The sequence below is a fragment of the Lasioglossum baleicum genome, chromosome 13, assembly GCF_051020765.1.
Source record: "Lasioglossum baleicum chromosome 13, iyLasBale1, whole genome shotgun sequence".
In the NCBI taxonomy this organism is placed as follows: domain Eukaryota; kingdom Metazoa; phylum Arthropoda; class Insecta; order Hymenoptera; family Halictidae; genus Lasioglossum; species Lasioglossum baleicum.
The window spans coordinates 5,349,760-5,376,841 of record NC_134941.1 but is presented as its reverse complement, the minus strand read 5'-3'; the positions used below and the strand labels follow the sequence as shown (position 1 = coordinate 5,376,841).

At 38.9% G+C, this 27,082-nt stretch overlaps 1 protein-coding gene across 1 annotated transcript in view; it reads right to left on the bottom strand.

The window, feature by feature from the left end:
* Window positions 1-17,986: 17,986 nt before the first annotated feature.
* Window positions 17,987-27,082, bottom strand: part of LOC143214776 (uncharacterized) — a 58,124-nt gene continuing 49,028 nt past the window's right edge. Inside the window, exons 3-4 of the mRNA XM_076436157.1 lie at window positions 19,007-19,210; window positions 17,987-18,841 (exon numbers count right to left, since the gene is read on the bottom strand). Of these exons, the coding sequence (XP_076292272.1) occupies window positions 18,110-18,841; window positions 19,007-19,210 (936 nt within the window). The 3' untranslated portion in view covers window positions 17,987-18,109. The remainder of the gene's footprint in view (window positions 18,842-19,006; window positions 19,211-27,082) is intronic.

Here is a 27,082-nt window from a genome sequence, read left to right as displayed (position 1 = left end):
ACGATCGAATATTGTGTTGTTTTATTTTGTGCCGGTTTTGATCGTAATGAGTAAGCACAAGTTTTTAATAAATAAAACTCTATTTACGTTATCGGCTTTAACCCCTTGCTCTGTAATAATGAGTCATACTTGTGATGGAAATTTCAAGAAAAATCTATTAAATATGAAATGTTATGGCTTCATTTTACGAAGGAATAAAATTCTATTCTACTAATATCTAAAAAGTTTTTAGGTGAAAAAAATAATTCATATACTTCAATTTCTAATGCAAAAAGTTCAATAGTTCCTCTGAAAAAAATTCCTAAAAACGGCATTCGATACCAGTATGCCTCCTTAAAACCTTTGTACTGACTTGATATTTAATTTTTATGCAACGATTGCATAAAACTACATTAATTGCTCGCATCTACGCGAGCAATGATCACTCTACTAGTTAACCCTGTTCGATTATGCGAACCTAAATCCGCGCACCTCCCCGAGCAGAATTCCATCGATAGCCGTGATCGCGTAGGTCACAAGCTTATCTATCGCCGCGATCTAAGCCGAAGCTATATTAATTTAGACGAAATTACTAGTTACGGCCGTCCTTCTTCATACGACAGAAGGATCCACACTCGATATCCTATAAAACAAGATTGATAGAAAGAGAGGAAGCGAGTAGGTGAAGAGAGACAAAGCAAGAAAGAAAGAAAGAAAGACGGCCAGGCCCAAGCATTTAATCTGGTCCGGCGTGGGTGGGGCCCGCCCGAGCGAGCGAGAAAAACGCGTCGAGCAAGAGGAAAGAAAGCTTGGGACTTGTCGGACGAAGATCGAGCGAGAAGATAGCCGATACCTCTGGGAAATATCGGTATCGATAGTCGATCGAGGCTAAATGGTTTATGCGAGCGATCGACCTTCGACCTCTTGTAATAACTGGCAAGGAATCTGCCGCCTGATCTATTGGATCGAACTCGATCGACTTACACCTTGTCCGCGAAGATTCATCCGTGTTCTCCGCTCGGCCGCTCCGCACGCGGATAGCATGCCAGATAACGAGCTTGAACCGAATCCTTCTCTCTTTCTCTCTCCCTTTCTCTCCATCTCCGCAGAGATTCGGTGTGGTCGATCGTTTCTTTCGTTTCGTTCTCTCCTCGTCTAGCCGTTCCATAAGGATCGATGATCCTGCGGCTGGAACCGCGAGCCGGAACGGGCCTGCAGGAGGATTAGACTGTCCCGCAGATTGAATTATAACGCGGCCGTTTCTGCGAAGAATAAGATTATCAGGCTTTAAGCTGATGGCCGGTTAACAGTGTCCGCGGCGGCATCGCTCTCTTCGATCCTCTACCACCGTGCACCATGCCGTTTAAACTCGTCGCGTCGTCGTCGTATTTGTAATGGTCCGCGGTCACGCCGGAAGTGCCTGTTGATTATAACTAATCAGCGTCGTTAATCTGGACGTCGGTGTCCGACCAAGGAGTCCAAGCAGTTTGGACACGTTCGGGGCCCGAGGAGAGCCACGTTTCCCCGAGATCGATCGCTTTCTATAATTTAAGCGGTCCCGATATTAATTGGCACTGGTCTTTGCAGATTACTCCGCGTCTTCTTGTTCCCAAACATGCTTTCTCTTTCGCAGTTTCTGTTGCTTGTACAACTGGAACATGTGAAAGAGATGTCTGTGGAGTGCACCTTTTAAGGGACTCCGAAGCTGAATCATCGAGATATACATGTAATTAAGTAAGAGATGTAATTAATTATAAAGTAATTTATAAAGCTTTCCTTTTTTGCATTATTTTTCAACGAAACCTCTACCAACACATTCGTCATATTTTTCTGATTAAAATGAGACCAAACACGATACTATTTTGATCATATTTAACCGTTCGATTGACTTTTCAGAGGAACTTCTCCTATCCGAACCGGCGAACCATGACGCGTTTCCGGTAATTTTACAAAAAAATGTTTCGAACAAAAGGTAATTGGTGTTTACACGTCTACAAATATCAATATAAAAGATTTCAAATCAAATTTTTTCTACCAAAAGTGAAAATCGATAATTGTCCCCAACACGGGTCTGCCCGTGGACAATTATCCGGCAGGGATACTGTTCTTTGACTTTTGAAGAACGTAGAAAAGGACAGCGAAGCTCGAGAGGCCTCGGACGCCGAGAAATGTAAACATAACTAATCCAATAACAAATCTTCTTTATTTTTCATTATTTATCAATGGGACTTTTACCAAAACATTCGTGGTATTCTTCTAATAAAAATACTACCAAATATGCTATAATTCCAATTGTATTTATTTGTGTAGTGAACGATGAAAGTTTTCGACGCAAAGAAAGACAGCGTATGGGGAAGAAAGCGTTCGAAACTTTCATCGTTCATTAAACAAGTAAATATTATCGGAGCTATATCACATTTGGTATAATTTTCATTAGAAAAATGCCACGGATATGTTGGTGAAAGTTCTATAAAAAAAATGATGAAAAATAAAGAAGTTTTGTCATTGGATTAGTGTGGTCTCACTGATATACCCGAACCGTATGATGTCATAATTATCGGCAACCGAGGCTTCTCAAGCTTCTCGACCCCTCAAGGGGGTACACCCCGCAGGAGTGGGGATTGTTCTGGGACAATTGTCGGCCAGACATTTGGGACATTTATTGATAAAATACTGCAGTACATTCATTTACTAAAATGATTAAAGAAGGAAAAATATTTTCATATGATTCCGGTTCTTGCGATTGATGTATACAATTTCCATTTTGCATAATGATCCGCAGTCTATTCATTATATTCTCATTAACGTCTTGTAAATTGGCGTTTAAGTGCCCATTTCTCAAACTCTTTGAATATTCAGAGTTATTGAATTAAACGTTGATCAGGAAAAGCTTGGCCTGCGTAAACCTAGACATGACTACCAGACTGTAAAATACTATTTGCTCCAGCCTTCATCTTCATAACTACCATTATATCTACGGTATCAAACAACTTGAATAATGTATCCTCTCCATGGAAAGATTTTCCAAAACATTTACTATTTACGTTGGCTATAAATGTATACATAAAATCCATTTCACTGGAGACATTCACGGTGATCTCGTAAAGGAACGCGAAGCTACTGACAAGCAACTGTTTGGATATTATCGCGAGTAAGCGGCCAGTTCACGGAGGCGACACTGTTCACGCTATTGAAATAATGACGAAGCGAATGGGTAGATGAGATACGTATGACTCAATCGACAACGAAGGCGTCTTCCTAACGAAGCGATCGCGGGCCTCATAAATCCCCGGATTATTAATACCTGGCAGTCCTGGTGCGTGAATCCGGCAGGTGGTTGGCTGCCCTCTAATCGCGATCCGAGAATAATTTACACTCATACTCCTCGGAACCCATCGGAATCTTTAACGACCATCGCCTCACTTTCGCGCGATTTCTTTCGCGGGACCAGGTGACCGGCCATAGACAATTACGATGGTAACTGATTCGTTTAACCGAGTCAATTTTGAGCCATTTCTCATAATGACGCTGCTTTAACTACAGTCATAAATAAGTTCCGTTTAAAACGTACAACAATTACATCTCAATCAATTATACCGGGCGATCCATCTGAAGATAACCAACTAAATATTTTAAAAAATGTTTATTATTCAATTTAAACAGTAGCTCTTTCTCCATCAATATATTTTTGTATATAATACCGTATAGACTGCGGTTCTCTATGAAAAATAAATATTGTTTAGAGAAACATGCACATTTTCAGATAAACTAACTGACTGCAATGGTTTTATCACCTTTTTAAAATATATATTGGATAGTTCACACTGTGTCTTGAACGTTGAAACCCATGAAATATAATACAAAAAGTAATTTTTGACCGGATCTACTTCCTTGACAATGAGATTGATTAGTCACACATGCAAAGATTCTTAAGACGACGATCCTAACAATTAATTAATTCCGAATCAGCGAGACCATCGTTAACCAGAAATCCACCACGTCTAGAAAATTGAGTAATTATGGACCCGACGCGATTCGTTCTAGCGACATTAACTTCGAGTTTATGAAGGTAAACTTAACAGTAGCCTCGTTCATATTCACGAGTAGTTTACGCCAGGCACGCTGATGATATCATTTAATACAGGAAATGATAGTCACTTTGCACGTCGCCAGCAGAGTCAACGGGCAGCCCTTTGTTTAATGTTCCGTGGGCGTAATTTTCAAAGACGGAAAAGTTTTTAGGCGATTGTTTCCAGCCGCGCGGCGTTTCCCGGGAAAGTGTAGTCTAGAGTGGCTAATTGCGTTCGTGATTCTCGCCAGTAATCCACGCAGGTGGAAAGAAGAGGAGGGCAGCGCGCGGCGCGCGATTAACTGGTAATTAGTTAACACGTTGACCTACCTAGTGCGTGTTACGGGCTCTAACAATTTCTAATTGTTTCGTACTCGGCAATAGACGAACGTTAACGCATAAATATTAATGACGTTCCGTAGGTAAATTGCCGGGTCGGGGTTATCCCTTTAACTCCGCCGAAGGTCTTTCCTTTTTTCTGAGCGCTGCGCTGCTGGAAAGCGACTCGGGGCTAATTAAGAAATCGCGTTTCCACACCCCATTAAATACAAAAATTGCCCAGTACGAATGGCGTCCCGACAGAAGATAAAGACTTCAAAATAATGACTGTCTATGGGAAGAGAGGCAGAAAACCCTGCCCCTTGCTTCATAAAAAGACAACGCCGAGAATGTCTAATTTCAGACATTTTTAAGAGTATGAATTCATGAAGAAATGTTCAACTTTGAAATTGAGATTATACAGGGTGATCGGTAAGTGGTGGTACAACCGGAAATCGGGTGATTCCACACAATTAAATAAATCGAAAATGTCGAATAAAGCTTTTTCATATTTATTTTCGAAAAAATCGACTTTGAAAATTCATCAAGATCGCGTGCTTAGCATTTGCTAGAAGTACAATCAGTACATCAGGAACAGACATCGAATTTTCAGACTCGAATTTCTCAAAGACGAAACCTCATATAAAAATTGTTGTTCTACATTTTTGACTTACTTTTATTATGTGTGATCACTTCTTTTTCGCTTGCACCACCAATTACCAACTCTATATATTTTTGGAGAAGTTTGAGACGATCAGTTTCTCGACTGGTGATCACAGTGATAACGTAAGTAGGCTCCGGGTATGATTTAATGTGTAATGAGCCGAAGTCATCGACGTTGAGTACACTTCGCATTCGCTTCGCTGATTATGCACATTTTCTCCACTTCGGCGGATATATTTCGGCACCAGGCTACATGCATAAGTTAACAGTATCAACGAAACGCGCTTGTAATTACACAGTCGAAGCATGAAAGGGAGCAGCTCCAAACGACTACGTTCGTATCCGACGTTAATAGCAAGGGGGTTAATGAATAAAAGATAGTTCCTTGGAAGGCCAAAGTACAAGTGACCGGAACCAAGAAAAGAATTTTACGCGGTGGAACAAAAGCCTTGAATTTACTTTTGTTGCAATTGTTTCAGAGGGCGTTCGTCTCATTAACATGATTAGTGTATTTCTAATTAAATCAGACTTCTCGTACATAATATGTGTAATTGTGCTTAATGTACATTTGAATACAATTGGATAACGTTGTACGATTATTTAGTTCGAAATTAACCCTTTGACGATGTTTTAAAATATTGAAAAATTATAATATAATTTAACTGAAATTGGTGTCGCGTTTGAACAATTTATTAAGGAAATCTTAATTGTTGACCTATCGTTTCAGAAAGACTAGTAGGAAATTGCTGGCAACTAAAGTATTAATTTGGACCGATGTTATCCTAAACAATAAATACTTATTTTGAAAAGATGTCTAAAATGGAAGCCACGTTAAAACTGATAAGAAAGGCGGAGATAAACATGAGTTTCACAAAACAGTCTGGCAAAACAAGCTAGAACAATAAGTTGGCTCTCGGTTAATTTACGCACGGGAGATTGTGGACGTCCACGCGTGCACACGCGTTTATGGAGAACGCTGGACCGAACAACAAAAGGCTATTGTGCCCAACGTCGGTATGTGGTTAATAATATTAGTCGTGAGAGAAACGCCGCCGTTAAAGGCCGGCGCTTTCTGTCCTCGTCCGACTGAGGACTCAATTACCGGTCAATCCTCGAATCTGCTACCTCCTCTTTCCTCGTCTTTCTCGCCCTCCGCCTCTTCTTGTTCGTAATTCTCGCAACACTGGCCCCGGCAGAAACGTTGCAACAGTGTCTTCGATATCTTCGATCTCCAATCGAACGTACTCTTTGCCATTTGCTACGGACTGTTACGGATTAAGGGTTGCTTTTCGTAAATTACTAGCTTGCAGGCTCGTTTGCATACAACGATAGTCATTCTTAAACTCCGCGCACTCTGCTAATCGATGCTACACCTCCATGAAGAATTTTTGGCGCCGACGGTTTCGAGCCGAAGAAGATATTTATCGCCTTTTTACATCTCTTGGGCGGAAATATAATTTCTTAATTGTTGGATCGACGCGAAATTTCATGCCATTATACCCTTATACCCTATACATGATTTAATTGAAGTACAGTCTATCCAGTATTTTAGGCGCCGTGGTAATTCATGCTACATCTTCATAAAGATTTTCGTTCCGCCGTTTTGCAGCTCTCTCAAGACGAATTTTATCGTCTTTTTACATTTCTTGAAACACGATTTCGTAGTTGTTGAATTTGATACAGTCAGTCTAATATTCTCTGTGAAATGAAACAATATTCTGTGATAGATTAGACAGAAGTACGAACAGTATTCTGTTTACATAATCGCAGCAGACTGTTAGTAACATGATAATAGAAAACAGCGGATTGGCAACTATATTTTTTTGTGGTTGATTGATGGACGTGTTCCTGCTTATTCCCGCTCTCTCGGAAACGGCATGAAGCATGACCCAGCTACTGATAAGTAGTCCCTGTGGCAACACAAAGATAGCAAAATCATTACGAGATCAACAAAGAGCAATTATGGAACGTGAAATGCAAAGTCAGTGATATTTATCAGTTCATGTAAATTCACAGCAACGATCAACAATAAATTATTCAAACTCATTCTTAGATATTAAATACTTGATCTGTGAAGAAAGTTACTTCTAATGGTAACTGAAACTCCACTTAGCGAATCGTAATACATATATTTCTTGTTTCGAGATATTTAAAGGAAGAGGATGTTGACACTAAATCAATTCCAAATAATGTTGAAATAACAAGCACTATCTAACGATTCATTTTTGACAATATCGTAAAAATTACATTTAATTAATCTAGTTTAGAATAATGTTAGTCCATTTTCATAATTATGGGCACATAATAATAATATGTTCGTTGATTTCTAGTAAAAATTTCACGACGATTAATAAAAATTCTGCGAAATTGATTACGTCGTAACCGGACCGTTTCCAGCCATTTTATCCGAAGCTGTTACAAGGGCACGAACATTTTCTCTCCGCGCACTCGTCCCCCTGCCGCTTCAAAATTAATGAGACCGTATTTATTCTATGGGGCCCACAACGAATGCGTTTTTACAGTGTTTTGAGCGCGCCGTTGTATACAAATTGTCCCCGAACGATAATAACAACACACGCAATGCCGTACCTCGTCTATGATTTATACGCCAGTCATTGTTCGCCACGCGACGACGACAGCGCGTGAGTCAGGACTATATCATTATTCTGCCGCTCTTTGGACTGCATTATTAACAAAGAACGAATCCTGCCTTCAACAAGTGTCCACGTTTCCACGAAAGCCGCCCCGAACCGCGTGCAAAAGCATTTTACATAATCTCGTTGTTGCAGACAATCACGGATCACTGTGAGATAAAGCCAAATTTTTAAGATACGGTATCACTCAAATTCGTCTTATATGTATATGATTCTTCCGTGCGTCTGCATGTGTAAAAACAACGAATATCTTCGTTAATAATATTTACAATTCTAGATGTCCAAGTTATCTGCGGATTTATATGCAAAATAAAAATTCTCTCTGCATCGACGACAGTTGAATAAAAAAAAATTGCTATAATTATGCATTTTCCTTCATCACCGAGCTTCAATCATTTAAATCATTACCAAACTGTGGATCTTTGTGTAGAATAAAACGATCTAGCATCAGTTCAGGAAAATGATGTTGAATTAAATTATATTTCTTCCCTTAATAATTTTAATAAATCGGAAATAATGTAACACTGTTCTCCCTTTTCTAATATTTTTACAGTTTCACGTATTACTTTATCACGTAATTGCATGCCGTTTAACGATGATTTAATTTTGCAAATTTTGAAAACTTTGTAATTCTAAGTTGTGTTGTACTTGACTCTTGACACGTGTATTAATATTTATTGTCAAATTATGACGCTTCCAAACCACAGTGAGAACAAACTCGAAGCTGCGAAGAATAGCAAGAGATAATACATGCATGCGCAGCAATTGAATTTTATGCATCGGTATATTTATATAATATAGCATTGTGTAGGTCTAGATAAATATAAAGATGGGAATGTTTCGTTAGAATTTTACAGGTAATTAATTTTTCATATGGTAAGGAACTTTCCCAAGCCGCTATTATGGCCGCATCATACGTTATATACCTTTTCACCATTCGCAAGATAAGGATTCCGGGAAACATATACATAATATTAAGAACATTTCGCCGCGCTGCATTAAAATAACGAAGAAATTCCGAGACCTTTGAGGCTCGCCAACTGTGTCCGATTATTCAACGAGCCCGGATAATTCATCGTTTTCCCTCGGCGAAAGAACGTATACAACGTATCAACAAAGAGCTACAATGCTACTCAGCTTCATTACAAGGTTGCTCAATTATAATTAACCACTGCTGTATTACGCGTACCGAGAAATCCCGCCAATCATTCCAAAAGAATTAACATGAAAATAAAGGAAAACTAGCTGCCGCTTAATATCTCTGCTCAAAGGCAAAGAGAGCTTTGCAGAAACACGTAATCATGTGGCGAGCGTGATTTATGGGCGTCCCATTGTCTGGCGCAGAAGCGGCGCGCGACTGACTCCGTGCATTACCATTTTACGGCCGCACTTCCGCCATTTAAATGTTATTATAGAAAAGAAAAGTTGGCAATCGGTCGCGTGAGAATAAAACGGAATCGGCCGTCGCATAAATTAGCCGCGATCACCGAGCGCAATTCGCTGTCCGCGACGCGATAAACGTTAACCCTCTCGTCCTTGCTACCCCCGTTGCAACCCCGTGTACCCGCCCCCGACCGTGCGTTGTCCATCGGCCGGCGTTAATGAAACGGGTTAACCCTTCTCACGTCTCCACTCGCCGCCGATAACAACGCTATCGTTGCAATTCATGAAATCCCGACAAACGAACGCCGACGCCCGCGAAACAATTAAGGAAACAATTGCTGATCGAGGGGTGGCTGCCATCTTGCCATGTATTGGGTCATCGCAAAAGTTCCGATAGGGTTTGCGGTTTATCTTTAACACTCCAGGCTTGCGGACCACTAAAAGTGACTATTTTACATCAGTCTATAAAAATAAAATTAATATTTATAGATTATTATTCTCAGCCACTTTCTTATGTATGTACATTAACATTCCAATGTTGTTTAACCATCGAGTTAGAACATGGAACAAAAACTAGACATTTAAAAACATTTCACACATTCAAAATTTACTTTTTCGGCAAACCGCTGATAAGAACAATCAATTGAACTATTAAACTATCAATGAAACCCACGGAAATCTTCGAGCAGTTAAAACTCGGCAGATTTAACAACGAAGCATAGTACATTATTGCTAATTAGCCCGCGCTTAACTAAAAGTTAATTTCGAATCGCAGCGTTACACGGTAATTACCAATTTTACTAATACCACGGGGAATAGAATGGTAACACAGCGACGCGATATTCTGTATAAAATATCGACGGCTACGAAAGCTAATTGAAATCATTGCAAAGTGCACAATTAACAGAGCGGAGCATAATCACGAGCATGCGATTGTTTGACTAAAAAGTACTCGCCGATGTTCAGTGATTTTCGAATAATTAGAGAAACAATAGTCGGAGCGAGACTGATGAAACATAGATACTATGTATATGTATTTAGTTACTATGCGCGGTGATGAGGAGGTGTAATAAGCTTCTGCCACTAATGTGCGTTGTTTATGCGAGTTTTTGAAGAAAGTCCATTCGTTTCTGTTCACTGACTGTGAAACAATTAACGAAATGTTTGCAACACCTGGGTTAGTGCAGCGTAAAACAGATTTACGAGACACGAGGAAACTAAAAATCGTGTAAGTTTGCAGATACGTAATTAAAGGGATGTTATTCGATTTATCGATAGTTAAGCTACGATGTTAATACATCATCGTAATATGTACTGATAGAGTTTTGTCATTATTTCAATGTATGTTTAATATGTATAATAATATTAGAGCAGTTTTCTATTTTCGTTAACGGTTCGTAAAATTGATCCGGTCTATTATGGGATGATTTAAATCACACACAAATACAACTATTTAGACTATTTGAAAACATCGATATCCACAAAAAAACTGATGATTTCACAATATGTATACCATACTAGAAATATATCTATACATATATCCAAAACATCGATGGATATATCGCTGCCATCCATATAGTCAGCAGTTAGGACAGTCACTTTGTCTCTTTGATATTTAATGTATGTAATCTATGGAAAGCTTCAAAGTGTCTTTCATAAATTATTGTTCACGAACAGAACTGGGGAAAATAGTATTTTAAATAGTAAATAGTAAATAATCCTATTTATTTTTTAAATATAGTATGTGTACAACTTTAAAAATAAAATATATTTGATCCAGTAATTTTTGAAAATAATATAATATTTTATTTGAAGAATATTGGAAATATATTTGTATTTTGTCTTTATTTTCAATTTCAATTTTAAATATCATTGCTGAAAATAATGGTTCGAATTCGATATTATAGGTGTAAATCGTTTCTTAACGATAAGATAGACTGTATTATTTATGCGGTTTCTCAGAGTATTATAACAATGAAAAATTTTATTTCGTGTTTCAGATTGTTAAAATAGAAATATTTTATTTTGTGGATCAAATTGTTGAGATAGAAATATTTTATTTTGAGATTCAAATTCTTAAAATAGAAATATTTTATTTTCGAATTGCATATCTAATTTAAAATACTATTTTCTTTAAGCAAAAAATCAAATCTAAAATATTAAATAGTATTTGAAATATTTGTTTCGCCAAATAATGCCCACCTCTGTTCACGAACCGTTTCGAATAAAAAAGACAATCTAATGGTAAAGTCACGTCCGGTTAAAACAAAAATTGCACGAAAAATGCCCCATCTTTTTCCAAAGTAATTATTATATTAATCACACTTTTCATGTTTAATAAACACAATCAAACGTCGGACACCGTTGCCACGATAAACAGTTATTCTCCGAATTTAAGGCTTTAAAATTCACTGATCATTAATTTCCAAACGCAACAATCGCCATGCCTCTATTTTTCAAGCGACGCGACCGTTATTAATTTCATTTTTCTGCCTCGGAACCGCGGCCGGCGTTCGCGATTACTTCAATTCGAAAACTGCAAATTAAATTCATAAATATTCATTAAAAAATCTGCCTGTTATAATCGACGCCACGAGCAGAAGCGTTAAAATAAATATCCGTTTTTTCGCGGACGATAATGGCGTCCGCCCGTACCATGGAACTTTCACGGCGGATTTCGACCGGTGTTATATGCAAAAACAAAATCCACGAAAAATCCACGATAAAAATGTATAACAAGAGTAATCTAAAGTAGAGTGCCATATATAAAATTAACAGATCGCGCTTTCTATGTAAATTTGATATATGTCGACGGGAAGCTAATATATCATTTCCCATGCATATTCATAACACGAATTCACACGCATCGCGAATATTTGTTGTATGAGAACACCCACGACGCCATTATACTTCTGGGTTTGTGAATTTGTAAAACTCCAAACACGTTCGCACCCATTGCATTGAATATTAAGTGTTTCGCACGATCAGATTCCGTGTTTAGAAATTATTATTCGCTTCTTCGACTGTAATACAAGGGTTAATAAATCTCTGCAAGTGTTTATTCTTTGCATATTCTCTCGTTCATAGTAAATCTTGTACTTCAATTAACGAAATTGATAATACTTGTAAATGTATAGGAGCATCCATAGATAGATTGTGGATTTTATGACAGAAATGAGTAGGTGGTACAATGAAAACATAAGACGAATTTAACAATCTGACATATTATTATCAGCCTGTCACGATTATTTAGAAACGAAACAACTTTGTATTTAACTCATATGTATTAACATTAAAATAGACAAATTTTTATTTTGCATTTGAATCTACTTATGAATACTTGAAATCTTATAACTTATTATCAGATCTCAGGTGCTTGAAAATTTTCTCAAATTTCTTTAACTCTGGATAAAGATTATCAGGCTCTCTTTCAAATATTTATATATTCATTTAAAATCTCCTTATTTATTTAAAATTTCGTTTTTCAGTTAAAGGAATGGCATCCCGTGTCTAAAAATATTAAAAATTTTTTTTTAACATTTCATAAAGATTATTACGTTTACATTATTCTTCCAATAGTCTCCTATTTACATGTATTAAATAATGTCCCTTAAATCAAGTAAACTCATAATACTGTACATGTACTCTAGCGTTTATGGGTTGCTCATGTGAAATTCATTAATGAATATTTGGAGTTCTGAAAATTAAAGTGAGGTTCGGGTCTAGTTGATCCGAGCATACATTCATATTGTTCTCCAGCAAATAAAAAGTTTACTAACCGTGTGTGTGGTCTACTTTCAATATTACCCCAAACACAATATTATTTGTGGCGACCAACTAATGAGACAAGAAAAAGTCTGGCTTTCTAATTTGCTTTCACGGTTCTCTTTTGTTCTTCATTTCTCTTAAACCCCATAAAATACACAAAATTGTATAATTCATACAGCCAGCCTCGATTTAAAGTAAACTAATTGCGTTGTTAGTATCCGTTCGGTTTCATTCCAATTCATTACTGTTCTTTTCTTAAAAATTATTAAGCTATCGTTCTACATTAATAAATTTTGGGCCATATATGGTATGATTCAGAAACTTTAGTCTGTACTTATCAGTGACTCCCTCTCTCGCTTCATGATCGTCGCTAATTACAATTTTCAACCAGCTTGGAACGTCTATAGAAAATCTTAAGTGTACCTTGCGATCAAATTACGTTGCACTAATTTCCTCATTTTCGTTCAGGAGATTGTAAAAGCAAATAGGTGCAATTGTATACTGTAACGAGGTGTTGAAATTACAACAAAAAAATTAGAAAGAGATTCCACCTAAAATGCTATTAGCACATAAATAGCGTTTCATTAATTCCCCTATTAGTAAGATGGTAACCTTCCTAGTAGCACAAAATATTGTATAGACATTCATGTGATATTAAAAAGAGATCCAATCTGTTTTCAATATTCAAATGTACGTACAATATTTATTTCACATCAAGTAACAAATTTTTTTTTCAAATATACAGTAAATTATTTAGGTTTCCTTATATTCTGCAATTTATAGGACAGTCGCAAGCTACCCTAGTAACACACAATATTGTATGATATTAAAAAGAGGTCCATTCTGTTTTTAATATTTAGATACCTAGTGATTCACGAGAAACAGGCCACCAAAATTGCTCCGTTAGGCTTAGAAATAGAAGAAAATGTTACAGAGAAAAGTAAAATAAATGTTTAAAAAATATGGATCAAGTATTCATAGAGAATATAACAGAAATATTTATTTACATTTTTTAAACATTGATTGTATATTTTATGAATATTTACATATTTAAAATATTTCTCTCATATTTGATGAATATTTGGTTTACATTTCTTTAACATTTATTTTATATGTTTCCTGTATTGTATAATATCTCATCTAATATCTTTTTCGTATTAAAAAGTGTGGCTTAGAAAATATTATTTTAATATCTGAATAGAATATTCAAACAATATTTTGTGCTACTAGGGCTAATAAAGATCTGTGTTTCATAAAATGCGTTTCCAAGTGAAAGTCTCTCCGTCCACGCAATACAAATGTCAATTCCAACGTTATTCATTCTAGAGTGAACCAGATGCACATAATAGGGTCCTTAGAATGCAAGCAAAAAGATAGAAAACGATTTCACATCGGATAAAATGTATTAATACGTGGTCAAATCTCGACTGAGCCTCTCACTAGGGTAATTTCTCAATCGCGTTATTAATCAAATTATGCGTTAGCAAGAAAATACTTTTCCAAGTGAAAGCGACGCGGAGACATCAGCCGCGCAATCGAAGGTGCCAATTTCAGTCCTATTAGTTCCTACGCGAGGATGATTCGCGAGAGATTCGCCAGAGGAACGCGAACAAAGGATCCTGATCAGCGGAATCGTGGGTGGATTTGAAAATAAATACGCTTTCACGAGGGGATCGCGGCTCTCCGGCCGTGGGTGAGCGATCGAGAGATCAGTCATGGCGGCTGGCGGAGACAAACCGCGCGCGGTCGCGATCACGGCTCTATAAATCACGGCCAACTTACGCGCTGAAGACGATAAATGCGTAATTAACCGCGCGTGTCAGGGACTATTTAAATCTTTATGGGCATAGAACCGTCGATCGGATGCCCTGTTTGATCCCGAGCGGCGCAAATATTTATTGCGACGCGTTCGATGCCCTCGCATCGTACATGCTCTATGCCATGCATATGGATGCATTATACATACATATTTATTTTAGTCCGTGACGTCGTCGAAACCGATACATTTACTCTCCTGTTTCGATTGAATAGTATGCGATCTGTGGCACCAATTGTGCATCAGATAATGGACCACGTGTGTGCATATTGAAGTAACAGCTTTTAATAATTTTTTAAGCTTTTAATAAATGCTTGGTTCTGCATGCATAAAGAATAAGGCATTTTTACTGGAAATAGTATTTACTCAATTTTACTGTCTAGTAATAATAGAAAATTATGCTTCTACTTATACTTAACACACCGGCGTCTAATTTAAAATGTTTATGATTCGATGATCATTTCCTTGTAAAGAAAACTTTCTGATAGTACGTAGTCATCGAGAGTCGTACTAATAGGCTACCGGTAACTAAAAAATTAAACTTAGAAATCCTTCTGAAAGTAGGAATACTTTATCTTTTATGCACACAGAATCGAATATTTACTTCAGAAATCGCTAGTAAAAGCTATTCCTTATTTTTATGCATACGGTCCATTCTTTTAATAATTTACGGCACATACGGATGAAATTATTAATGGCACTTGCATATGTTGATGACTTTATATTATAACTGGATTACGTATTTTTGTGTAACATCTTTCAAGTCGGTTGTAAGCAGTAGAACAAAGAAAATTGTTGTCTCCCTGCTTAAGCAGATAATAAATTTAAAGTTGCAAAATATGAAAGAGAACCTTATATCCATTGTTATAGCACATAAGAATATTAATCATACATTATGAACAATACTAATGTATAAAGCATAGTTACTTACTATTTAGAATCTTCTGTTCCTCCGTCGGATCCACAGCACACTGCCATTTACGCAAATACGTCTTACAATTAGTAAGACACTACACTTCTACACAATCACTAAACACTACACACTTTCCGAAAGCGTGACAGGGAACGAGAAGAACGTACTCCGACCACGATCAAAATAGTACTGCGAATGTCACATCGGTTTTTTCGTGAATCGTCAGGGGTGGATTTAGGTGGGGAAGGTAGCGTTTGTTATTGGACGCCGGAGTGTCGGAAGGACTTTGGGAAACTGTCAAGGAAATTTTTTTCGTATTGTCTTCGGTCGTCAATGACGTGATTTATAAGTGTATGTCCGCTCGTCGCTTCGGTGGGTCTGTCGCACGTGTTGTCGATCTGTTGGGGTTGAAGTTGTCGGAGCGCGGTGGTTGTAAAATAATCGGCCGGTTCGGCATGTGTTTTTGCCTACTATAACGCCCTTCTCAGGTATACAGGACGATTCTGGGAACTGGGACAAGTTACTACTCGTTTCTAAATAACAATATAAAATAAATGATGCTTCCTATGATCTTATTTTTTATGTGGATGCACCGAAGTCACATATAAATCTCGGTTGGAGAATTAATTTAGTTTAAAATAATGTGATGTGAAATAACTGATAAAGTAATTTCTTTTAATTTTGACTTACTCAACCACTTTCATACGTATGCGAGAAAGTGTGTCGGAAGGTGTGCCCACATTGAGCTCAGAAGACCAGCAGAATTGTTCGGACGTATTCGCGTGAGTAAATATTAGTGTGCTGTGGATCCGACGGAAGAAAAGATGATTCTGAAAAATGTGTAATATTTCGACAACGTACTCCTGATATGTCAAAATTAATTGAGCTTTCGACGGACGTATCATCTGTTTATACATATCTACAAAATCGACTAAGCATTTTTCGAGCATTCTAAACGTCCGGCAAATACTTTAACAAGTATAGACGAATGCTCATTTGTAAAGAAATTGTAAAATTAGTAAAGAAAACGCGCGTTGCATTCATTACAAAACGGTTCGTTCTTGTTATTAATTTATAAGTACCGCAAAACAGACTTTGTAACTCTGTAAATAAAAAATAAGACAAAACTCTTCTTCGCAAAAAGTACGGAAATCATGTTTATGCATCTATGTATTTTAATCTCAAAACCACTAAATCGTATATGATATATAAAATATCGACACTTACCTGTATATTTCTCCATCTAATAACAAATACAATTGAAATCGTCAAATCTCGTCAGAAAAGACTGCATTAGAATAAATGTAAAAATAAATTGATATTCACAAGTAGACTCTAATCATGTCTGAAAGTTTGATAAAACACATGATATGATAAGAATAAATAGTTTCAAGCAACAAAGTGATTCTATTAGTCTTCCACAGTAGAACATCAGTTTTCTGATTCCTTCCGAATATTGCTAAAGAAATGTAGCTGGAAAGGAGAAGGGATCCGACGACAGGAGAGGCGATGATGTTGCAACACCGAAATTAGTCTGGAGAATAAATTAATATATTTGAAATGAATATACGGTAGATACTGTCTCGCATCCCAGATTTTATGGCATCTCGTAACATCCCCTCTCTCTCCCTCTGTCTCTCACTCCGTCGTCAGTCTCGTTCGTCGCGGACGTACACGAAAAACGAGGAGATATCTCCCGGTAGTCCAGCATTTGTACCGCGCGTCTTACTCTTTCAGCTGCTGCCTAGATCATTTTTACTTCCTATATACATGGTGTATCAGGCGAAATCTGCTATTGCTTTAAATAATATCCGCGTCTCGACGAACTGGGGTAATCGGCTACAATAATTAAATAAACCGTTCTCGTTCATACTCCGAGCTATTTACATTAAATACACGCACTCGCGTTCACACTTGCATCCACACACACACATACTCTCTCTCTCTCTCACACATACACACACTCCCATTCGTCCTAGCGTATCCTCTTATCGAACAAAAGAGCCGTCCGTGTTTATTGCACATTCTCGTTTTCTAGCGGGGCAGAAGAAGGGGATCGCAGGACAAACACATCATCGCTCACGCACTCGATGCAGATATGTCGAAACTGATATAAGCCCTCCTTCGATCAGTCAGCGAGCTCGTTGTCCTCCGTCTTGCACGATCGTTCTTCAGTCGTACGGATGACTCCGAAGGAATCAGATCGTGGGTTCGAGTAACAAAACCTTGAATAGAACCAACCGTCGAGGAGCTACGCGTTCGCAATTAGTACCTAATCATAGTCAACGGCCATATTGCTCGGTCCTCGGAAACAGGCGACACCGGCGATGAGCAGTGTCCTCCTCGAATTACCTAAGATCTCTGATCCCTCCTGCAATACTACAATGCTACTCTAAACAGTGTATTCTCGTCCTCAACTTCAACGTCTCGTTGTTCTCGATAGTGTTCGTGACTGGCCCATCACTTCGTTGTCGATCAAACGTCCCAAACTAGTCGTAGCGAGCATCATCGGTTGTTGCTCGTCGATGTATCGATTTCTAGAGTCACTACGTCGTGGAGGGCGAAGTAGGTACCGAGATCGGTGACGTGGGGCTGCTCGACTCCCTTCCGTTCGACAGCGTGGGCGTCGAGGGCCTGTATTCGTTGTGAATGCCAGGTGTGCTGGTTCGGTTGTTGCCCAGGAGACTGTCGATCGAGAACGGGTTTAGCCTCTTCCTCTCCTCCCTGCCCTTCACAGACAGATCTATGCTACTGCTTTGGACCTCCTCCTCGCTGATCTGCTGTCTGACCGACGATGTCCTCTCTGGGTTGCTGGCGTTGTTCGTTGTCTGGCGCGGTAGTCCCGCCATGCACACCAGCTCCCTTCTTCTCTCCAGAAGGCTCAGGCCCCAATGGTTGATGCCCTGCTGATGGTTCAGGTGATCCAGACTCAGGCTGGAGTTCGGGTTCTGCAGGTTGCTGGCCACCTGGTTCACGCTCCTTCGAGGATCGTTCTGATCACCCGCGCTGGTAGACAGTCTAGGGTAGCACTCTCCGTCGACAGAACCATCCGCCGCAGAGTCAACCCTTTCGCTTCCGCTTTCGCTGCAAGAATCTAGGCCTCCCACCACGTCGATCTCCTCGTTCGCGTCGTTCCCGGACCCTGACACGCTGCTGCTCTCGTTGTTGTTGCTCAGGTGGCTGAACGAACTGCTCAACGTGCCGTTCAGAGAACCCGCTGTCGCCGCGCTCCGCGACTCCCACTCGGCTCTCAGCGTTGACAGGTCCACGGTGATGCCCTGAAACGAGAACATCGTGTCCTTCTATCCACTAGTTACTTATTTATGCTAATTTGCCCCCTCTAATAGAGATTCTTCGTGTTTTAATGTCAGATTACTTTTATCGGTGACTTAGATGTTACAGTCTTCCTTGTTACTAATTTTATACTGAATTCTAAATCTTACTTTCGAGGCCAGCTTCCTCTGTTGCCGTTCAAGAGCTTTCATCAACTTCTTCTGTCGCCTTTCTCGCTCCTTTCTTCTCAGTTCTTCCGGTGGAATCGGCTCACCACTACAGCTCTGCGGGTGAGCATTGTGTGCCGGCCTGCCCGGACCCTTTTTCGTGTGCTCCTTCTTCCTCCATTTTGCCCTTCTATTCTGGAACCACACCTGAAACCGATCGAGAAAGATATCTTCATTAGTCATCGTCAGAGGTCGAAATAAACAGTTATCTTTTGTGTTCAAACAATTTCTGTTTAAACTCCCTATGTTTCGTTCAAGAAACCATCTCAGATTTCATGAAAACAAGTTATTTTAGACTGCTGATTAAAAATTGATCCGATATATTTTTTAAAATCTTAGAACAAAAGGAAGGATGGATTATGCAACTAGAGACTTCTAGCTTTAAAACAAGTCCAAATTTATTGTCGTGCAATTACTACTACATGCAATTTCGTAAATATTGGAAGTGAATAAAATACTCAAAATATTCATTTAACTAGCAATAATTGTTTAATGCTGTTGCAGTACTATTCATCGAATTGGGTATTTGACATGATCTTTGAAAACTTGTTAAGGGGTTAGATAAACTATTAAAAACTATGTAAATAGTGTAGCTGTCTCCTTACTGTCGCGAGCCTTCAATTAGCGAGCTGGCACTGTATCGAATAATTAAAAGTGGTTCGAGGGGCGGTACGGCGCGACGGCGACGTTTAAATATCGGGACTACACGAAGGAACCTACCCCACGCGGAAGGACCAACGACCCCCCGGAGTGTCTTGATTCATGAACAGTTTCAACACTTTACCCCGTGGCTCGCGTGAACGCTCGTGGCGTGAAGCACGATTTAGAGCCGGCGTGAATTTTGCCGCGCGCGCGCGCAAGCGAGCGAGCGAGCGAGCGCAGGACTCCACGTTCGAAAGAACAGGAGGAAAGCGGTAAAAGGGGTTGAAAAGATGGTTGAAAAGGATGAAGACATTAGTTGTGGCCGAGGGCCGGTATGTGGCGCTGTTCACACGCGAGCTACGAGGATCAATAGACCCCCACACCAACCCTTGTAATACCTTCGTCACGTCACGTGCTCTTACGATTTTCTTTCGTTCAGTTTTCTTGTTTACTTTTTACCTTCCACAGGCGAAACGAGATCGAATCGGGGGAGAAGATCAGATTGCCAGGCGCGTTCAGCTGGTCATTTTTCAGTGAAACTAGCCGAGTTTGATGGAACTTCCCACGAAGCTTTCTCAAGGGTGGGAGGGTGTAAATTACTTTATCAGGAAACGCGTTCCCTTACACGGGAATGGAATCTGCCTCGGCGCTATTTCATTTTCGTTGCGGGCTGATGATGATGGCCAGGCTCACCTGCCCTCGCAGGTATGAATAATTTGCGGGTAATTGAGAGGATTAATCTGAACATAACAGGATTAACATCCTGTCGTTTAAAATAGGAACAGAACGTTCGAAAAAATTCTTGTTTAGCTACGCCGAGCTAAACATAATTCCCGTTCGTAATTTTCCAAGTTGTTGTATATTTATCATTATATTTGCCAGCGGAAGTTATTTAAGACCTAATATTTAACTCAGAAATTTATAATGTATAGGTACACATATAGTCTAATGTAATATATTTTACCATTGAAACATCGTTGGAAATTGAATTAACGCAGCTTCGAGAATTATGGCGGGGCGCGTTTGATAAAACGTTGGGTGATGGCAGTCGCGAGTTCAACGTCGATTAAATATCGTCATCAGAAATAATAAACAGTATTAATTACCCGATGCATATCCATAATTCAATTTTATTTAATCACAGAACCCGAGATAAAATATCCTCCGTGAGCTAAATATGTTATTTCGTCGACACAGTGATTTTAGATATGACAGATGGACGAACGAAACGTTAGTTTCTAATCTCGGGATTTTTATATCTTTCGATTAATGAGAATAAAATGATCCCGGTAATCCTCCGACGAAAAAATTGATCATCGCGGTACCCGCAATGCGTTCAGAATGTGGCAGAAATGTATACCAGCGAACAGCAGCTGTCCCATTTTTTAATATCAACGAACGATGCCAAAGTCGCAATTATTAACAGCTGCGGGCTCATTAATTTGAGGTGATGGTGATTGTTACCTTCATATTGCACCAATATAGTGATAAGAGCTAACAAGCCACCCCATTAATTATCGTAAGCCTTGACTAAACGTTGAAGGTTATATTTTTTTGCATGATGCTTCTTAAGTGGGCTGTCTATGAAATTATCGACTCAAGGCGGGCCGTAACGTCCAGAGTTTTTCAAAGAGAAAATATGAGACAACTGTTCGTGCTGCTGTGTAGATAGCCCAAGTAAGTCATTAAAGTTACTTCGACATATCGGGAATCACTATACCCGTATAATTTGGAAAATATAAAATGTTCTTCAATATTTTTCCTACCGTTATATTATTATTATCGATAGTTTCACAGAAAACAGAATAAATCAAGTTTCTCTCACTCATACGAATATTTCTGTAATACAAATGCTATTAATCTTGATGTACATATACAGTTTGGAGCATAACTGATCACTAGACTGCGGATCTTTATGCAAAATAAAAAATGTTTGCATTGATTGCAAGACACAGGAGCCAAATAAAAATTTCATCCTTCTTTTCATTATCTTGTTAAGGTGAAACTTAAATCTTTTTAATACCTCCACTGTTTTGAATTGTACGTACCCATTTATGTCATAGATGCATAAAATCCGCAGTCTACTGATCACACACACACACTTTAAATCAGAATAACTTGTTTTATGAATGGACCCAAACGACTTCAATTTCTGTATAAGGCTGGAAGAATTAGTTTAGTAAATGACGTCTAAAAAATATTTTGATGAAATGCATTTGGTTGGAATTGTGAAAAACAATAGTAAAAATTGATTTTTACAACTTTTTTAGTGTGTGATCAGAAGACTGCGGATCTTTATGCATTTATAGCAAAATTGAGTAGATGAAATTCAAAATTGAGTAGATGAAATTCAAAATTGTTGGAAAATTTTTAAGATTGAAGATGTCAATATATGATTTCTCTCCTCTATTAAAACCATTAAGAGAAGAAATAACTTTCTATTTAGTTTCTATTCCTTGCAATCGATGCAGACAATTTTTACTTTGCATAAAGATCCGCAGTCTAGTGATCAGTTATGCTTCTAACTGTATACAATACATATCTCCTTGTAATTTATTAATTTATAATATTGGCGTCACAACGAATCAATCTCCACAGCAGAAATTCCTGAACCGGTAACTCAGTAAATTCTTCGTCAAGATCCAACGCCACAGTAATCACCGCGCCATTAACCCGATTAGTATTCGGTCACTTAGGGTATTACTCGGTTCTAATTCGCATGCAGCGATTACTAACGCGACTTACAACCATAAACCCGTAAAGGACCGACAATAGATCGTAAAACGTGAACACACGAGGGAGCAACTGGGTCCAATCACGTCAGCCAATACTGCTAACAATAAGCAATTACCATGATCTGTTTGCAGGTCCGACGCTACGTACACGATATGTATCTTCTTTGTGGATTCCTCAACAGGAATCGGATGTCGTCTCGTGAATCCGATAGTTTGTGACACGGTTATTGTAAAACTTTCGACATTTTTTAATGAAACATGGGTTAGGGAAAGCTATCTTGACGAAAACGCTTTTAATACTTTAAATATCATAACATTTTAACCTGTACTAGGATCATGCTGTTCATCTAGAGAAATGTTCAACAACAAAAGAAGCTCCTTTTAGTTTTACTAAATATTCGACTTCAGCGATGACGTTTCTTCAAACGCGAAACTGTCAAAAGATACAAAAGAAAAAACGATTTTCGCAAATCGTGAAACAGCGAAGACCGCTAGAGCGTTAAGCCACGTCGAACCGTAGCCGACAGAATTCCTGATCGTTATTGAAATTGTTCCCCCACCGATCGAATCGGCGCCAATCATCCGGCAGCGCTAATAAAGCGGATCAAATAGGACCAGTTCTGACGCGACGTCGTAAAAGAGAGAAACAAGTGAGAGAATAAAGAGGGGCTTCATGTCCTTCCCCATGCGATTGATTTTTAAGCAGTAACCCGCCCTGTCCTCCTCTTTATCCCGCTTCCCTGCGTCCTCTTTCTCTTTCCGCTGTTCGTTTGCGTGCCTCTGTTCTCTGCCTTCTTCGTCTCCTCCTTCGTCTTCTCTCGTGTCGGTAGTCGGGGCCGTCCACTTGCGAGAGACAGGTTGTTCTTCGGCGGTTTTGAGTAAATATGTTAATGACACCGCGAGAGTCGTCGAACGACGCGTGCAACGATCGACAATTAACGAGCACGAAGCATGGCGGTTCATTTGAATATAAACGGAAGACAGCATGGTGGATGAGAAAATGGCGATACGGGAACCCATTCGGAGCTTAAATAGTCCCATGCTGCGGCCGGAGCACTGATCAATAAACTTTACTGCTTTTACGGAACATGCGTCGGAAGATGATGCCTCATGCAATATTATTATTCATGGGACAATTTAGTAGCTTCTAATCCACAAACTACGGCGTAAACTCTCTCTTGCTCTTGTTAATTCGTGTCCGATGTTTGTGTTGTATGAACAATTCATTGAACATATTTTACAATTTTGTAAATCTTATATCAAAATTAAGATAGAGCACGACTTTTATCGTAATGAATCAAAGAAATAATCCCAATAAATGTATCTTTATTGTCCCGGTGATCGTAAATTCAAAATCTGGAACCCGTCCTGTTAACGACTTTACAGTGATTAGGGTAGCAATCGAGATCTACTATCCTTTCCACAAGCCGACGCACGTGTAAAACGACATGCTTCTGAGACTCTCTCAGGCTCCCTGTGGTTCTCAGTTGCCCGTGCCGGGCCGTGTCATCGGTTTATCTCGGCGTGACAATATTTTTTAAAAGCTGCCGCCTAGAGTCCGCGCGTCGCGGGCGTTATCTGACATGGGGATCAACTATCTAATCTGAGGGCTATTCCCGATCCAGACCCTTCGAAAAGACGCACCGGCTGCATGACATCGTGTCACCACCAACCAGGGTTATCTACGCATCGCCCCTGTCACCAAGATCGCTCACTTTTCCACCGCACAAAAGGGATCGGGATCTCTGCCGGCTACCGATCGAGGAAACGGCTCTCTGTGTTCCCAAATTGACACAACATGGTCTCGAAACTTCAATTTAGTACCTCAATTTAGTCGATGAGTTTTGGCTGCCCCGTGTTCATTGAAATCACCGATTAGTAAAATACTTGTGCATGTGTCCTCCCATGGTCGGCATTGTTAAAGTGTCAAACTTAATAATTAAAAGGCTATCAATTCGATCTGAGACTACTGTAGCAGTTCGACCCTCTGTCTCAGTTTGCGCGGTGATTTCAACGCACGGTTTCGCGTGTCTTGTCTCCTTTCGCGCTGTGAGTTCAAACGCTGCGATGGTGTATTTTTTGAATATTGCCGAAATTATACGACAGAATAATTAATCAGTTTCACACGACGAGATATTTTTTCCGAAATAACTATACCCAAGGAAAGCAATGAATATGCAATGAAACGAAAGTTGTTGTTGCATAGGTATCGGTTAATTATTCTTTCAACGAATTTCGTTCCACGCTGTAATTTTTGCTCTGTGCCCAATTCTATTTAATTTATTTCGGTCCGTTAATGAGTCGTTGATTAAATGAGCAATTTTCGAGGTGAGATTTTGCTAATAAACACTGTGGTTTATTATATATTTCAGCTAGGAAGATGTTGCTAAAATTGCCTCAATATTTTATGTTGCCCGTTTTGCGGAGTTAATGAGCAAGATTAAATTAGCTAAAAGAGAAACTTTTAAACAGTTTTTGGGTCATACTCTGAGTTTCGAAAGCTTGCTACAATTATTAAGGTGACTTATCAGCTTCGTTAATTGTAACAAAGTTGTATTTTAAACGGTATTCGTGCGAGAGGATGGACGCCCCGAGATCGTATCGGTTCGCTGTGAGCAATATGCGCTGGCACATGGCACCTGAAGCGTGTCTAAGCACATAAATATAAATATCTTATCGTGAGGAGAGAATATGAGGGTGGCCTCGTGTTCGATCGGCCGTGAAATTGAGGGTCCACCGTTCGTAGGCCCCATTGAAGGACACCGTCATGTCATGTTCCAGTGTCTCTGGTGTTGGGTTACGAAAGACCGAAAAGGGTGTCGCGGGACTTTTCACATTTTTACGACTGATACATTCATAGGTCCAGCGTATCGCTTACGACCAACTACCAGAAGCTCCGTTTGTTTTACTGGTTCATTATGATCCGACCAAAAGCCACTTTTGTGTACAAAACGTTTTTAAATATTTTAATGACATCATGAACAATTTTTTCGCGCCCGTCAATTTCTATGAATATTATCCACTTCTTTTAACACTAGAATTTCCAAACTCGTCAAAATGACGAACTTCAGATTCTACAGTTTACAATTATTGAGATTGTAAATAATATATTTACAGATTCTTACTGAATACATTTATTTAGACCTATCTTGTAAAAAAAGATGCATTCGATAAACGTGGTCTTGTTATTTTTAATAAGCATTACTAAAGAACAATAAAATTGTAACTTTAATAGGATCTTATACATATATCACATTCAAATCTTATTGCTAGAACTGCGAATTAAATTTTATTTTACTGCAGTCTCTCTGAAATCGTGTACAAAAATGCAAATTTGTGGTAAATTCATAATGTGCTTGCTACTTAATTACCTAATTACCATTCGTTACATTTTTAGAAAGTATTATTCATAATTAGATTGCGGAAGGATACGTAAATTTGTATTTACTACAAGTGAGTACGCGGAGAATTTTAATCCTGCTATTTTTCTGGATTATTTCGGACATTTCTGTTGTGAACTACGATGAACCTATTATAAATTCCCTGAGCACAGTCTAAGCTAGAATTAATTCAAAATCTTTCTGTTTTTTTTTAATTGTCAACATTTTCCTTTTTTCTAGTCGAAATTCTAGTAGGAGCTACAGCCACGCACGTACAAATTAAAAATCTTGGTTTTTCTATATTAAATGAACAGCATGGCTGAAATCATTCAGTTACTGAGAATCGTGTAAATTTGTGTTTTGTGACGTTTTGAAATTCCTCTAAAGCACGAAGACGCACAGTCCGCATTAATTTAACTTTCATTTTAATTTAATTTAACTGTTCATCTACGAACAGAATAGTCGAGCATACAAGCACAAACAATCGCAGCGCAGGAATATAAAACATGCGGCCTGTCAATTAGGGGCAAAAACATCGCTTATTAGTTGAGGAATGGCGGCCGGTCATGGATCGTTTGTATTCGGCGTTACGTGAGATCGCGGGACTTTCACGGAAAACGATTCGCGTGGTTCGCCAATTTATCGGCGGATCGAGCTTCCGGGCGAATAAATTAAGAATAATATCACTTAGTTTTATTTCGTTCCGTGAAATATGTGACGGGTTCGCAGTCCCGCGGCTAAGGAACAAGGCTTCGGGGTGGTGATAACATTCAAACGTTTTCCCGCGAAATAGACTTCCTGCGCGTTGACAAGTTATCCGGACGCATGGAATAAGCACCGGTGCGCGCACGTGGATCGATAATTCAGCCGAGATCGCGTCGAAATCTATCTCCGACATTAACAGAAGGCAAAAAATAATGCCGTGAAATTTATTCAGATTTTCATAATTCATAGCAACCGGTAAATAACCGCCTCTAATTACCGGTTCTTTCGCCTGTCACGAATTAGATAACAAAGTATTGCAAGCGAGAAAAGCGCGAGAGGTACGGCTATTATATTAGCCTGGCGCAAAAATAATTGCGGTTTTTTGTTCTTAAATTTTAAAGCTATACAGGGTGTATCGGAAAAAGGGTAGAAAAAAGAAAGGGCCGATTCTTGTGGTAATTCTAAGCATATTTTCCGTTGTCAATTCGCTCCGAAACACTTTGTGTCCGAGTTAGGGTGGATTTATAGTGTAGCAGCGAGGTGAGCTGTGCGGTGAA